Source organism: Myxocyprinus asiaticus, chromosome 5 (genome assembly GCF_019703515.2).
Source record: "Myxocyprinus asiaticus isolate MX2 ecotype Aquarium Trade chromosome 5, UBuf_Myxa_2, whole genome shotgun sequence".
Lineage (NCBI taxonomy): Eukaryota > Metazoa > Chordata > Actinopteri > Cypriniformes > Catostomidae > Myxocyprinus > Myxocyprinus asiaticus.
Window position 1 is genome coordinate 9,293,070 of NC_059348.1, and position 16,451 is coordinate 9,309,520.

The 16,451-nt window shown below is 37.2% G+C and overlaps 1 protein-coding gene across 11 annotated transcripts in view; it reads right to left on the reverse strand.

Moving 5' to 3' along the window:
- The window catches only part of LOC127440745 (gastrula zinc finger protein XlCGF57.1-like), a 72,362-nt gene that overhangs the window by 20,964 nt on the left and 34,947 nt on the right, over window positions 1–16,451 (reverse strand). The window contains exons 1-4 of one of the 11 annotated variants that reach the window (XM_051697566.1): window positions 14,607–14,647; window positions 5,997–6,560; window positions 5,045–5,180; window positions 4,569–4,748 (exon numbers count right to left, since the gene is read on the reverse strand). The exons of 1 other annotated variant lie outside the window; for it this stretch is intronic. In XM_051697566.1, the coding sequence (XP_051553526.1) occupies window positions 4,569–4,653 (85 nt within the window). In that variant the 5' untranslated portion in view covers window positions 4,654–4,748; window positions 5,045–5,180; window positions 5,997–6,560; window positions 14,607–14,647. Of the gene's footprint in view, window positions 1–2,899; window positions 3,017–4,568; window positions 4,749–5,044; window positions 6,561–9,340; window positions 9,738–14,606; window positions 14,665–16,451 lie in introns of those variants that run through there. 9 more of the 11 variants (XM_051697558.1, XM_051697565.1, XM_051697568.1 and 6 more) reach the window with 9 other exon arrangements.

A 16,451-nucleotide genomic window follows, 5' to 3' on the forward strand; every position in this document is an offset into this window, starting at 1 on the left:
TTCCAGACGGGCGAAACCAGAGTAGAACATCCTACGAGTTTCTTTTCTCAAAAATGTAATGTACATCAGAAAAATTATTCTGTTAAAGAAAAAGAGACTTTGGCTCTGATCTAGGTGCTCCAACATTTTGATGTGTATGTTGGGGATAGGTGGTTGTTTATTCAGACCAAAATCCTCTGACATTTTTACACTCGTTACAAAGCCCAAGTCAGCGGTTGATGCGATGGGTTCTTTTTTTTTTTTTTACAGCCCTATAACCTGAATGTGAGACATATCATATTGGCTGATATGTTGTCTCGTGCTCCTGGTCTGACAGATTGTGATTTGATAATCTTATGTCTGTCTTCTACTTCTTCTGTTCTCTGTGCCATTCTTTCTTTTATTACCTCAAATTGCTTTCAGGATCCAGATTACTGGTGATGAAGATAGCCGGTTAGTGAGACAGAGGGTGTTTAGTGGGACAAACAAGGTCCTAAAACCGGTGATCCAGAGGTGACTTTGGTTGTCATAAGTATATTGAAGTATATTGTAATTTGTAGTATTTTCATCTTCTTATTTTAAGTATTTTGTTAGACATTACACGTTATGAAATTGGATCATTTATGGGTCACTAAGTCTTCATGGACTTGGGACTTTAAGGGGGGTGACGTCCCAGCCTTGCTGGTGCCTGTGTGTGTGAGTGTTTGTTGTTTCAGGTAGTTTGGGCTGTGAGGGGTGTGGCTGACACACCTGACGCTTGTGAGTGGGAGCTTTAAATATCCTCCGAAGTGTTCATGGGCTAGTTCTTTGTTGGCGACGACATCCTCGCGGGCATGGAGCTGTGTCGTGGAACCGATCTGAGAGCTTCATTGTAGTGCCCAGTTTCTGCTTTGGGTCCTTCTTTCTTGTTTTGTTGTAACCATTTAGACATGCAGCTCTGCATTTGCACCATGCACTAGCAAACACAACTGATTAACATTTATACTGCCTTGCATTACATTTTATTACTTGTATATACACACGTTAAAATAAATGTTGTTTTGGTAGTTTTGCACATTTGGTCTCCTTTTTGTTACAGCCTTAGAGCCGGGTTGTAACTATGGACATGAAACATTGATTTGAGTTGAAATTATTTTATTAGCTGGCTTTTAGAGATTGCACAGTGAAGCAGGAAAGATGACTTGCAATACCCGGATGACTGGTCTGATATGTCTTAATCCCTGGATGTGTGGTAGTTATTCTGCTCGATGATGGGACTGACTAATTTGAATAGAGTATTGCTGTGTAATAATAACAGGTATAAACAGGGCCTTCATTTCATGTTATCAGAAGGTCTACTGTATCATGCTGATCAAAATCAGTTCAATTGTGACAAAGGAATAATACATTAATTGAACCCCAATTTAATTTCACTATTTTTATGTAATATGCTAAAGGTTAATCCTGTCATTCTGATGTTATTGACAAAAAAATCTGGCATATACCTCTTTTACAAGGTTATGACCATTTATACAATGAAAACAAGAACAAGTTTTTTTGTCTTCTTTCCCAGTAGAATATCTAAGTATTCATAAAACAATATATATTTACTTAACGAGCAAAATGGCAAAAGAAACTGTCTTGTTTTCAGTGAAATCTGACCAAATTTAGTAAACATTATGCTTAAGTTCATTTTTCTTATCCCATTGGCAAATAGTTTTTTCTTGTTTTAAGCCTAAACCTCACTGAATTCAGTTAGATTTATCTCAAAAGAAGACTTAATATGTTGACATTTTGCTTATGAAGTAAATATATCTTGTTTTAAGAATGTTTCGATATTTTTACTGAAAAACAAGACAAAAAAAAAAAAAAAACAATTATCAAAATGACTTTTAGCATGCATTTTTCTGCTCCTAACCTTTATGGTTCTTTTATGATTTTGAAATGATTTTATGACTTTCAAACTACAACAGATCTAGTAAACTGATTGAAGTTAAGTGTTGACCCTGAAATAACCATGCTCACAATTATAATTTTGGGCAACTCTTTTTTAAATGAGACTTTAGACTACCAGATTGGGTGAAACTCTTCCCACATGAAGTGCATTTGAATGGCTTTTCTCCAGTATGCACTCTCTCGTGTGATTTCAGGTGTGATGATGCAATGAAACTTTTTCCACAAAAAGAACACACATAAGGCTTCTCATTAGTATGAGTTATCAGGTGTGCCTTTAGATGTGATGCCCGTATAAATGTCTTGCCACACTGATCACAGTTAAATGGTCTTAATCCAGAATGATTTTGAAGATGAATTTTGAGATGTCCTGCTTGTGTGAAACTCTTTCCACACTGAGAGCAGGTGAAAGGCTTCTCTCCAGTGTGAATTCTCATGTGACGCCGAAGAGTTCCTTTTTCTCTGAATTTCTTCCCACACTGAGGGCAGGTAAAAGGCTTCTCTCCGGTGTGAATTCTCATGTGATGTTTAAGACTTTCTTTTACTCTGAAACTCTTGCCACACAGAAGGCAGGGGAAGGGTTTTTCTCCAGTGTGAATTTTCATATGACCATTTAGACTTCCTCTCTTTGAGAAACTTTTCCCACATGAAGTACAATAGTTTGGCTTCTCTCCAGTGTGAATTCTTATTTCTCCAGTATGAACTCTCTCATATGCTTTCAAGAGTACTGAGTGAGTGAAACTCTTTCCACAAAAAGAACACACACAAGGGTCCTCATTTGTGTGAGTTGTGATATGTATCTTTAGATTTGATTTCCGCCTAAATTTCTTTCCACACTGATCACAGTTAAATGGCCATATTCCAGTGTGATTTTGCAGATGAAGTGTGAGATGGGCTGCTTGTGTGAAACTCTGTCCACAGTGAGAGCAGGTGAAAGAATTGATGACTTTTGTTCTTTGAGTTATTTTCCATGAGAAATTCTTTTCAGTCTTTGAGACACTAAAAGAATCTTCACCAGTGATGAAATTATCAAATGTCTGATACTGATGGTGTTTTTCCTCCATGTCATTCAGTTCTTGACTTTCTTCTTTTACTTCTATCAAGTCTAAAACGAACAAAGTAAATTTAGACAAATATGAAATAAGAAATTAGGGATGCACCGACCCCGCTTTTTCTATCTGAAATCTCAGTATTGGCCGATACCAATCCAATACCAGTGTTGTTGGGGTTTTTTTCATAATCAGTTTAGACTTTCTTTACATTATTGTGTGGAACTAATTGGGTGTACTCTTTTTTTGTGTGTGTGTGTAAAGAAACACAAACCTCTAACTAGACATTATTTCAATATAAATGTACAGCCTATTAAGAAACAAATTATTGTTCACTAGTCTACTGTATAATGTAGCAGCAAAATTAAAATTTAATTTAAAAATTAATAGTAATTCCAGTGGAAGTCTTCAGTAGAAAAGAAACCAGTTTTCTTTGCATAATTTTTCAACTTGTATCTGGACTTTAAAGGATTCTGGGGCTCTATTTTCATGATTCCCCAATTTCAGCCCTATGCGCAACGACTGTGTGCAATGTCTTGTTCAATTTTCATGAGAGCTCTAATTCTAATTGCAACTTTCATGCCAGCACATAGCAACAAGTGGGTGGGAGTATTGGTGTTATTGTGGGTGTACAGTATGTGCACAAACTTTGGGTGTATTGTTTCGCCAAACCAACTTGCTCCTAGACTTAGCGCATGCTTGCACGAAAATTCCAAAACTTCATGGCCATACACATTGGCTTTCATCTTATGTATATTTATTTGAGCTATTATTATGATTATTGAGTATTATTATTATTATTATTATTGACTTTTACAATTTTTAAATACAACAGTAATATATTTCAGTCATGCACCTTTAGCTTTAAAACTCTCAGGCTTTTATTTTGATGATCCTAACACTCCAGGACGTCCTTTAAGTGTCTGTTTGTGGGTTACGTCACAGTAGTTTAATTCGCTTCTTATTCAAAATCTGGTAAAATGCTCCTCTGGTGCCATTCTATATGCATATTATAACCAAGTAAACCAAGCTATTGAGCATCTACATTTGAGATGCTGTTCATGAGCAACGCTCACATATTAAAATAGCCATGAGATCTGAGGGATGAATATAGCCGCAGTCACCTCACGAAGCCTGTGTATGCCATGTATGTGTGTCAACAGAGCAGCGGCATTCACTAATTCATACTGTATATTTAGTTTTAAAACGCAGCCTTTTGACATTCACAAAGCTGTTGCATGTCTTCAAGAGACTTTGAATAAAATGCACGAGTCATATGGACTACTTTAATGGTGCTTTTATGTCATTTTTAGAGCTTGACAGTAACAAACATAACACACAGTATTGGATTTGAATCGGGCTTGTCGGACTGATACCCGATCAGTCTAAAAACGTCAGTATAGGAGCCGATACCAATACAGGTATCGGATCAGTGCATCCCTAAAAGAAGATTCTGTAGATTCTGGTATTATTTGTTTGTTCAACTATAAATTTACTGCTTCTATCATTTTCTAACTACAGCTGCCAGATCTTGCGAAATGTCTGAAGCTTCATTATTTCAATGTTCCTCAACACAGTTATAATGAAGACTCAAGAATGAACACCAACCTCTTCGTTCCTCAGTATCTTCATGTTTCATTCTGCATGGTTCTGTAATACTGATGTCTTCACTCTCCTCTTTAACAAACTTCATTTTTGCAACAGTATGCCAGTAGACTTCAGTGGTTACTCCGGAGTTGATCCTCTTTATATACCACCTTTTTTCACTGCAGGGGTGAATCGAGATCACTGTGTGGTATAAATAAAGAGACCAAAATCCTTAATTTGTACAATAACACCTTGTTGTAGGAAATGCAGTTCTCTGTTTACCATGTACAACCATAGCTAGACTGAAATGTTTACATATTACACAAGGAAACTTGACTCCATGACCTTAAGAATGTAAACTTAGCAGCCTGTCAACAAAAAGAATGCAACACAGATGCAACAATATGCTTAAGGATAGTATCGTGCAATGCTTTGGATGACTACATGCTTAAGAGGCAGAAGTTGGGTTAAAGGCAGACGAGTGGCTTATGCTTGACCTAAGATTAACGTGATGACTGGTGAACTGGTGGAACTCTTAAACCAACGCTTCGCTGAGCATCGAGTCCCGCTCTTCTCTGTGTGTGTGCCAGCAAAGAAGCACCTCTCCAAAACTCTTTCGGGTTTGTAGAAGAGCTGTGTGATATGGACAAAAAAATACTATCACGATTTTTTGACAGACATTGCGATTTCGATTTTAATCGCGATTTTGGCAAAATATTTCCTTACACATTTTACATTCATAAATGCATTTCGATGTCTCTAGAACAGACATAAGACAAATAACATTTAGTAAAGTTGTCACATCATGTCTTTAGAACAGACATAAGGCAAAATAAACCATTGGTAAAGTTGGCACATCATGTTTCTAGAACAGACATAAGGCAAAATAAATAAGAATATGGTAATCAAACCACCAAAACAAAATAACAACCCAGACTGAAGAATCTCTGAAAAAACAGAAACTAGAACAATGACAGAAACTAGCTGCTTTACTAGTTTAAAGGTTTTTTGCTAAGAAAACCAGCATGTGTACCATTTCTGGCTTAAAGCATGAACGCTGACATGTCACCACATTTCCTCCTGTGCTAAACACCCTCTCTGATGGTGAGCTTGTAGCAGGAATACAGATAATTTTGTGCAAGCCTGCTCAATCTTGGGAAGTTTATCTGATGTTGTTTCCTCAGAGGCAATTGCTTCTTCAAGTTTCAGAGATGCTGGCATGGCTGAGAGTCTTGAAGAAGCTTCCCAAAGACTTCTTTGCTTTTTTTTTGTTTGTTTTTTTTTTGCTGATGAAGGTAGATCTGTGTCTACATTCTCCCTGCCTGTGGTGCTCTCAGAATTAATTGCATCCAATGAGAATGCATAGAACAGATAGAAAAGACAAAATACTAGATAAACAGTGTAATAAGGCATGACTGTCCCACTCAATTTACCCAAACAACAACTCACATGGGGGCGAAATCTCTTACATATCAGACATCACCCTGGCCTTTGTCTTGAATCTTGGATCTAGGAATAATGCCATATCCAGCAGTTCTTGGGTATCTTCATCATTCATAGTTTTTACTGATGTAGTCAAGAATCGTGGATTTTATTGTCTTGATCAGGTCAGAATCCTCATCCTCCACAGCCAGTATCTTTGTGTTGAATAGATGAAGAACTGGTTTCAGATATGACACACTGACATAGTCTTCACCGGACAGGGCATCTGTGAACTCCTGAAGTGGGCTCAGTGCTTTACTCACAGTTTCAAGGACATCTGTGTCTGTTTTACGGCAGCTGAAAGGACCTGAGACAGTGCCCACTCTTGCTCCAAAACCCTTTCTATCATCTGTTGCCTTGAGCCACACCTTATTGGGCACTCTGTTATGAGTGCATGCTTTGGAAGCTGAAGTTCTTCCTGGGCTTCAGTTAATGCCACCCTTTTCTTCCAACTATGAGAAAAATGCCCCACCAACTTTTTGCACAAGCCTGTGACTCCGAAAATGCGAGGTTCATCCTTAACTGCGTTTTCTAAAAAATAAGACAATGTGCATTTAAATTAAAAGTGTCATGGGTCTTACTTCAAACCTTTAAACAAGATAAAACTGCAAAGTTCTAAAACAAAAAAGTACTTCAGCAAATACGTGTTGTGCGCTACATTCAGGAGCGGGTTTGATTATTAGCAATAATTAATCATTATCAAAGATAATCATTAATTATTCAAATCAATGGTACATTGATTAGAATTAACACTAGCTTATTGATCCTTCAAATTCAACAATCATCAAAGATAATTATCAATTATCAAAATCAATAGAATATTAATAAGGATTAATATCGCCGAGGCACCACCCTGGAATCAGGGACTAATAACCAGACAGTATAGCAGTCTCAATATTAGATTGTTCTCTCAGGAAAGTCGGTGTCCGGAGAACATCGGCATTCAAAAGGAAAACAATGAAGGCTTGAATCCGAGCACTGACATCCCCTGCCAGCCCTTGACACAGATGTATGCAAAACAAACCAAAACACTTCTCTTTGAAATATAACAAAGTTTATTGATGCAGTAATATCAATTAATAATCAATACAATGCAGTCAATAAACTTCCGACTTACAACTACAAACTAAACAGTGACATGATTAGATATGGTATCCAAAGTAAGCCTATAACACATGAGAGGAAGGTAGGTGTGTGTGTGTGTGTGTGTGTGTGTAAGGAGTAACGTGCACAATATGGCGGACGTGACTCTCGTGGAGAGTATGTCATGCAAGATTTCCGGCCAGAGAATATGGCCGCGAATGTGGGCGAATGGCGTCTGCCCGTTTACTGCGTCTCCGCTTGTATGATAACTTAGGGACAAAGCTGAGCTTTATCACCAAGTTATCTACTAGCCAAAAGTGTGTGCGAGTATGTTTGTGAGGGGTTGTGTGTGTGTGTGTGTGTGTGGTTAGTACGAGAGCGAGGAGAGAATAAAGTGCCGGTGTTGTGTCGAAGTCTGTTTCCCCGTCGGATTCTGTTTCCCCCAGCCCCTTTCACCACACTCCTCTATTCTCTGGAATAATAGATATGTATTACACCGCAACAGATCTTTGTTTTTTGAAGATTGGTTTGAGAGGAATATATGGTCCATAACTGACTTAATGGATGCCAGTGGCAATCTTTTAAACTATGAACAATTTTGCACTAAACATAATTTCAAACCCTCACAATCAGACTTCACTACATTACATAAAGCACTTCCCCAAGAATTTGTTTGTCTAATAAGAAATATATTAACATACCAAATGATACAGCCACGACTGGCTCCACTATCAATTCAAGGGATTTTGATTTTGGATAAAAAGTTCAATAATCATTTTATTAGAAGTTGTTTCACTGAATACCTTTACCCTGAAAAGCCCAACAAAAATGGCATCCTGCATAAATTTGATACAAATTCAATAACTAAACTAAGAACAATATATTTAACACTTCCTATACCCCCCAAAATGAAAGAAACACACTTCAAAGTTATGAACAACATTTACCCCTCTAAAGAATTACTTAGACTTCGCTTTGGTACTGATGATAATGCGTGCACATTTTGTGAAAATTGATGTTGAAACTACAGACCATGTATTTTTTTCATGCAACCTGGTACAAATATTTTGGTGTGACATACATAATTGGATACAGCAAAAGATCTCTTCATTCCCGTCTTCTATCTCCAGAGACGACATAACATTTGGTTTGATATTGCAAAGCAAAGACAATGAACTCTGTTGTAATACAATTCTGTGCTTAGCAAAAAATTTTATCCACAAGTGTAGAATTATAAAATCATCCCCCAAATTTGTTATTTTTTAAATGAATTTAAATTGTATTTGAAATCTCTAAAAACTCTAAAAGGTCCAAAAGAACAAAAATTGTACGACATCCTAAATCACTTCCCGACTATAGTAAATAACTGAACTATTTTTTAAATTTATTTATTTATTTATTTTTATCCATGTTATTAAGAGCTGTTTCCTCTGACTGTTTTCTATATATCTTTATACTGAAGTTGTGTATTATATGTTGCATGTTTGTTTATAAATTCTGCAATAAAAAATAAAAAAAACTAAAAAAATAAAAAGTTTCCCCCAGCCCCGCCCCCGAGATGCTGTGCTCGTATCACTGAGGTACTACGGAGAGCGCCAAGGCTTAAAAACTCTGTAGAATGTTGTATTCTAGAAGTGAAAGGCAAATTTCATAGTTATAGTCTAGTTATATTTTGGAAATGGGGTAACAGAACCTATGTTTGTTGTGTTTTTATGTCTTTATGAACACAATCAACCTACTGTTATTTCTATCAATAAATAATATTAGATTTGTGAAAGTTTTCATTTTGAACATTGTAGGCTTTTGGAATAAATGTGTGCTCACTCATAACTGTGATTTTATAGGCTGAATATGCGACTGTTCTCACATCTTACTCTTTTTTTCCCCTTAGCTAAGCTTTTTTTTTTTTTTCTTTCATTTTTTTTTTTTTTTAGAAATGCAATTGCGTGATTTGGCCACAAGAGTACTCTGCTGTGCACTTTAGTTCAGCTGTTTAGAGTAAACTAAACCTGATGGTTTTCTGTCCCATCAAGTACACTTTCACCGCAATTTACTGAGAAAAGATCAAAAGAAATTGTAGATAAAAAAAAATAACATCACAAGTTTTTAGGTTTTTATCTTTGCCTTAAAACCACCCCCATTATAGCAGGGGGAATGCATCCTGACAGCTGAGAACGTTACTGTCAGATACTGTTCCCCCTCTGTTCAATAAGAAAGAAAGCTCATACATGTGTCAAATTCATACTGCTGACTTGTTTCTCCACAACAGATAAGTCCTGTGATTTATAGCCTGTGGGAATTAAAGAAATATTACAAATAATATATATATGGAAAAATCTAAGTAATTCAAAACAAACATTCAAAATCAATGAAAAAAAAACAATATCAATCTCATAATTACAAGTATGTAAAAAAACATTAAACTTTATCCATTTTTGGTCTGTTAGTTCCATCCTTATGTCTCACTGAGATTCAGCATGCTGCACACTCAAATTTCTCCTCTATCTTTGGCCTTCCTACACACATGTGGTGGAACCACCTTCAGCAGGCATCACAGGATATCTGCAGTGCAATAACATTTTAACAATTGCGTTATAATGTAAACATCAATTTTAATTTCTTTACCAATATTAGCTTGAAGAATAATAGTGTTTTTTTAAGCAAGTGCTTCAGCGCTTGCCACTTGGGGGTACTATTTAGTGTATAAGAGGGATATTCCCAAGTTTACTGAAGGTCCCAAGGGTAAATTAAGCTGTCAGTATGGAAACTGTTGTGTCAATAGCAGATACAATGTACATACAGTAAGTAAATGTAACACTCTTGTTATTTGTGACTGGTATTTTAAGCCTTGCACAAAAGAGTCAATTCCTGACCGTAGGAATGCATGAGTGATGATAATTTTGATTCAAATGCACAATTAGTGCATTAATCTGATCTCTTCAACTCACAAGCACTTACCAAAAACCATTCACTACCTTACAATATCTGCTGGTGTTAAAACTGAACAAAATATTTAAAGAAAACTTGGAAAGAATATTGGCAAAAAAAAAAATTCCCCCTGCTATAATGGGGGTGGTTTTAAGGCAAAGATTATGTTTGTTTGTTTTTTTATCTACAATTTCTTTTTACCTTTTCTCAGTAAATTGCGGTGAAAGTATACTTGTTGGGACAGAAAACCATCAGATTTAGGGGCCGTTTAAACGACAACGTTTTCAACTAAAAACGGAAAACTTTTTATGCGTTTTGGCTGTTCGTTTACACGACAATGCCGTTTTGGAGCCTGAAAATGCAAACTTTTGAAAACGGGTTTCAAAGTGCAAGTTTTTGAAAATGATGCCGTTATCGTCTCCGTGTAAACATACAAAAACGCGAATTTGTGAAAAGGATGACGTCATGCGCACGGGTATTACGTGTTCAGTCTATAGGCATGCGCGTGAGTACTTCAAAACAACACGAGACATTCAAAACTACAATGGTGGACTACAGGACTGTGTTTGTGCGGCTCAAGATTTTGTCCAGACAAAATTGCTCGATGCTTTTGCCATCTTCATTTTTTGTATTCACCGCTCTGTGGAAGAATGCTTATGTGCGCAGGCGCGTAGTGTTTCTTTACAAAGTGACATCGCCAACTACTGGCCTGGCATGTATAATACAGCATTTTTAGTCATTTTCGAGTATCCGTGTGAACGTTGTCATCTGTACGCGAAACTTTTCAAAAACGCAAAAGGAAAAACTTTTACGTTTTTAGTACATCATTGTCATGTAAACATACCCTAAGTTTACTCTAAACACCTGAACTAAAGTGGACAGCGGAGCACTCTTGTGGCCAAATCACGCATTTGCATTTTAAAAAAAAGAGAAATATGTGAGAACGATCGCATATTCAGCCTATAAAATCACAGTTATGTGAGTGAGCACACATTTATTCCAAAAGTCTACAATGTTCAAAATGTAAATTCTCACAAATATAACATTATTTATTGATAGAAATAACAGTAGGTGATTGTGTTCATAAAGACATAAAAACGCAACAAACATAGGTTCTGTTACCCCATTTCCAAAATATAACTAGACAGTCATGAAATTTGCCTTTCACTTCTAGAATACAACATTCTACAGAGTTTTTAAGCTCGTTAAAAACTCTCGTTTTGAGCCTTAGCGCTCTCCGTAGACCTCATTGGTACGAGCACAGCATCTCGGGGGCGAGCTTTTTGGGAACGCGCGCTTCCCTCGTCGTTTAGACGGGGGCGGGGCTGGGAGAAACAGAATCCGATGGGGAAACAGACTTCGACACAACACCGGCACCGAAGCCGGTTTCGCGATCATGGGAGAGAAAGCAGCTGTTAGTTTATCACTCAGAGACGCGGTGAAGGGCTCTTAAACCGTCCCGCGGTCTTTGGTTCTTTAATGGATAAACTCATTGTGCCGGTCTCACCCGCGATGGCGGAAATACACAACAGTCCGACGTGGTTGGACAACAACACAGCAGATCTCATTTGTGAAAACAGTACGCTACAGTAATACCTTGAGTATTATTAGCAGCAATGAGCGGACTCGGCGGTCCGTAAACTGTACAAGCAATAGCCTTGATACGCAAGAATAACACACTATAATAATCTATCTCTGCCCAGATGTAAACCTCTTACTTGAATCGCATGAGGATGCAGGCAGAATGTGTGTTCATCCGTCGTTTAACTTCGACTCGGTTCCTTTTCCTCGCTCTGTCGGCGGGCGGTATGGCTGCTTATTCTCGGTGGGCTAGCAGAGAAATCAGCGACGTTGACTCGGTCACTTCTGCAGGCAAACGGATGAAGATGCGGATTGCTCGGCGGTCTCCTTCGGATCCGTTAGCATGTTTGGTGGAACACAGAGAAATCTCGACTCGTCCAGCGAGATGGAGATTGTATGGCCACAGTTTCAAGTCATACGATACTTCCTTGTGCAACGAGGCTACACCTGAGAGCAGCGATAAGTTGCGTCTATGCACGGCACGCAAAGTTTCTGGAAACGATGCCCAGATGTATCCCAGTGTTATTTCTACTCCCGATGACGTCATGGTTGAGGGGCGTTCTGTTGTTCACCTCATCCAATAGGAGTTGAGAGTTTGATCCTTTGGAATGTCATACATAGGTACAAAATGTGCAAGGCTTCATGGGATTTGTAGTCTGTTTTGGACTCCCTTTGCTTGATTTTGGTGCGGTTTTTATCAGTAAGATTTATGACTGTGTGTGTGTAGGCCTCAGTTAGGCTTTACGACTGTGTGCAGGCCTGCCTTTGTCTTATATCTGAATACATGAGGCCCAACATACATTTGAAATTGATGTTTATATTTAAAAGTCACCCTTGTTCTGTTTCTTATTAATAATAATATGATTATTAAGGGCAATTTTTACAGGGCTGTCTAGAATACACTATTCTGATTGGTCAATAGCACCACCTAGCGGACTATTTCTTAACTACTGCACATCTGGGGTCATCTATCCTACTTCAATCACTATTGTCCACTATATCAGTGTCCATTTTTTAGATTCATTCAATTACAGGTAGCCTTGTAATAAGCAGGATAATATACAGTCATCGCAAAATAAATCATTCGGCGTGAGAAAAGACTGTTTATGCTATATGGGTTCATTTTGCAATATTTTTAAAGAAACAGGAATTAAATGAACAAAATGGAATAAATAAATTATTGCTACAATATTCACTTAATTGAATTAACTTTGCAATGGCAGTTGGTATCTCATCAAGTGTCTGTATAATTTTTTGGAAGCCAGCTTTACTGACGATGTACGCAGGCACCATGTCTTTACATGAATGATACGTGACGGTGTCAGTTATTTCTTTATGCCTTTTTGAGCTCCTCTTGTATGGTGTGCAGATCCCAAATGCCTGTGTTATCGATTTTTGTTCACCTGGTCCTGAATGCGTTTGGGATGTGTTTTTGTTCATGTCGAGGGACTTTGTCACCATGCATTGCTCGTATAGTTCTTTATGGCACTGTCTCAGGTGTTGGAACAGATTTGTGGTGTTACTCTGTTTTGTCGCAACAATAGTTTGACAGGTCTTGCAAATTACCTGGGTCTGTAACACATCTTCTCTCCTGTATCCAAAATATTGCCAAACCACGGATGTCGATTTTTTTCTGCACCAAGTCATTATTCTGTCCTGAATTCATCTTCCCTGTTTCTGTGCTTTCCTGCATAGTCTTTAGCCCACTTTGTTCTGTTCTCGAGCTAGATCTTTTAGGTGTGCTGCATTCTGATTGGTGAACATTGTTTGCACACTGAGGGGTGAGGTGCGTAGAATCGCCGCTTTCTGCGGTTTAGAAATCGCCCATGCTCACATCGTGATTTTGCTGCGATGTCGATTAATCGCACAGCCCTAGTTTGTAGTGTGTTTACATTGAACTCTTAACAGAGTATATTGAAGAAACCTAAAATATCAACTTGCTGAAAATTACGTCTTGGTAAAAAGAGTTTTTCACCTGCATGCGATACATCCCTCTGCAGGGCTCAACATTAAGCATTGTCATGTGCTTGTCATTTTATTAGTAAAAAAAATTGAAAAATATCTCAGCTCAGTAGGTCCTTAAAATGCAAGTGAATGGAGATTTCTCTTTTGAAGCTCCAAAAATCACAGACAGTCAGCATAAACTTCATCCATACAACTCCAGCGGTTAAATTAATGTCTCCTGAAGCAACACTATCACTTTCAGTGTGAAAAAAGATCAATATTTAAAACAAATTTTAACTATAAATCATCACTTCCATTAGGTCCTTATAGACGACCAATCGTCGACTCAAAGCATCAAAGGCAACCTGCAGTGTGCACTAGGCACTAAGAGTCATGTAGTGTGCACTAGGTACTAGGAGTCGTGTGGTGTGCACTAGGAGTCGTGTAGTGTGCACTAGGAGTTGTGTAGTGTGCATTAGGCACTAGGAGTCGTGTAGTGTGTACTAGGAGTCGTATAGTGTGCACTAAGCTTTAAGACTAAATATAAAATCTCCCTCTTTAATGTGCAAGTGTTTTACTCACAGAAAAATAACACAAATGTTGCATTACTTACAACTTCACATCAGACATTTCCAGCAAACACAGAACTTTAAATGAACTTTAAACACTTCAAAAATCAGTTTTCTCTCTTACAATGAAGCTCCTGCAGGACTGATACAGATACTTTGGGAACTTGAAAGTGTGTTATTTCATTTTGATGACTTCTGTATGACAAATTGTTTTTTAAGCATGTTATGTGCCCTTTTGGATAAAAACTTCTGCTAGATGACTAAATGTTTTTAATTTAATCCTCCATATTCATGTTATGATGAGTTTAGCTTGTTTTAATGATTAATTCACCTAAACAATGAGATTGAACAACATTATATTCGTTTTATATCACAAACGCTAAATGATTTCAAGTAATATTACCATGTTGTTTATGTGTAAAAGTGTTGTATTGCTTTATATATTTTAGTTAAAGCACTGAAAAACACAAACCTTTAATCAACTGAATCGCAACAGACGGTAGAGTCCTTATGACGTCACAATAACAACAACTTCTTCTTCTTGTGATGTTTAATGGCGGATCGGAAATCCAGTTCATGTTGCATTACCGACACATACTGGACTGGAGCGTCAATGCAGGACAAACAAAAACTATTTAATTTTAAAAATAAGAAAACATTAAAACATACATAAACTTAACCCGTTTGTATTCTTGATGTTCATGTTTCTTTCAGAAAGCACAATACAGTTCTCTAATACTTTGTCCCCCTTGTTTCTTATCTAAAACAACTTCCAAAGATATATTCTGGATCCCCTTTTCTTGTAGTTTTTTGTGCAATAATTGTCTTGCTCTGTCATAAGTCCTACAATTAAACAGCACATGTTCCACTGTTTCCATCATCCCACAATGTATGCATAATCCAGTAGGATGCTATTTATTTTACTTAAAGTGATAGTTCACCCAAAAATGAAAATTTTCCCATCATTTACTCACCCTCATGTCATCCCAGATGTGTGTGAATTTCTTTCTTCTGCTGAACACACACACACACAAAAAGATGTTTAGAAGAATATGTCAGCTCCGTAGGTCCATACAATGCAAGTGAATAGGTGCAAAAACGTAGAAGCTTCAAAAGCACATAAAGGAAACATAAAAGTAATCCATATATGACGCCAGTGTTTGAATCCATATCTTCAGAAGCAATAAGATAAGTGTGGGTGAGAAAAATATCAATATTTAAGTCCTTTTTTTTTTTTTTAACCATAAATCTCAATCTTTTTCTTGTGTTTTTGGTGATTTGCATTGTATGCATATCGCCACCTACTGGGCAGCGAGGATAATTGACCGAATTGGGAAATTGGGATAACATTAATAGTTTTTCGTTTAGTTAACTGAAACTTTGTATGGCACTCGAATGAGTAAACGTCAAAATTAAGTTGTGCAAGGTGAATAGAAAGGGGGAAGACTTGTTAGTGTTTAATGTTTTGTTGTGTTTATATTCAGAAGAGTTTCTGTTGGAGTTTTGGTGGTCACCATTTAGGTGAAAGGTGGAGGACTGCTCTACTGAGAAAAGCTCATTATTGATTTATTCAATAAGCATTTGCTATATTAATCATAGCATAGTGTTTCCCATTAGCATGCATTTAGCATGCTATGATGTCAGTATCCACCGTACTATATAACAGAAAAAGATTATTTTAAGTTAATGTAACATTCCTAAATTAATTGTTTTTACTCAATTCAATTAGGGTCCCTCTACTTGAAGTATTTAATTTGAGATTGCATGCCAATTTAAGAAAACTCATGTCAAACATGTGGAACCACGGTCCATGATTCGATAAATTTAAGCCAAAGAATTCTTTTGAATGGGTTCTTCTTGGTTAAATATATATCATTTATTATTACACTAAACAAAATGGGACTTTTCCACATCAAAGAAAACTGCATGAGCAATCTGTTTAATCACTTGAGCCTTTCTGATGTTTGATAAGGCAGAGTACTGAATCCATAGCTGTTCTACCTCTAAGAAATACACTTTGATGTGGAAAAAAGTCCTGTACTTCCTGTAACATGTGTTAGCCTAATTGTAAGCATTCTTTCCATTCATTTGTACATTTGATGTTAATGCTATTGGTCCACAGCTGGTTGCCTTCAGGTGATCTTTGCCTGGCTTCCCAACTGAAACTGTGTGTTCAGTTACTTCTGCCTTTATCAGACCTTCAGTCAAAACAAAATGTTTCTAAATCTCTGCACCTCCACTTTCACGCTTCTGTCCTCTCACTTGTTCAGAGAGCTACATATGTTTCTCTTCAGTTACCAGAACAGCAAAATCAGAT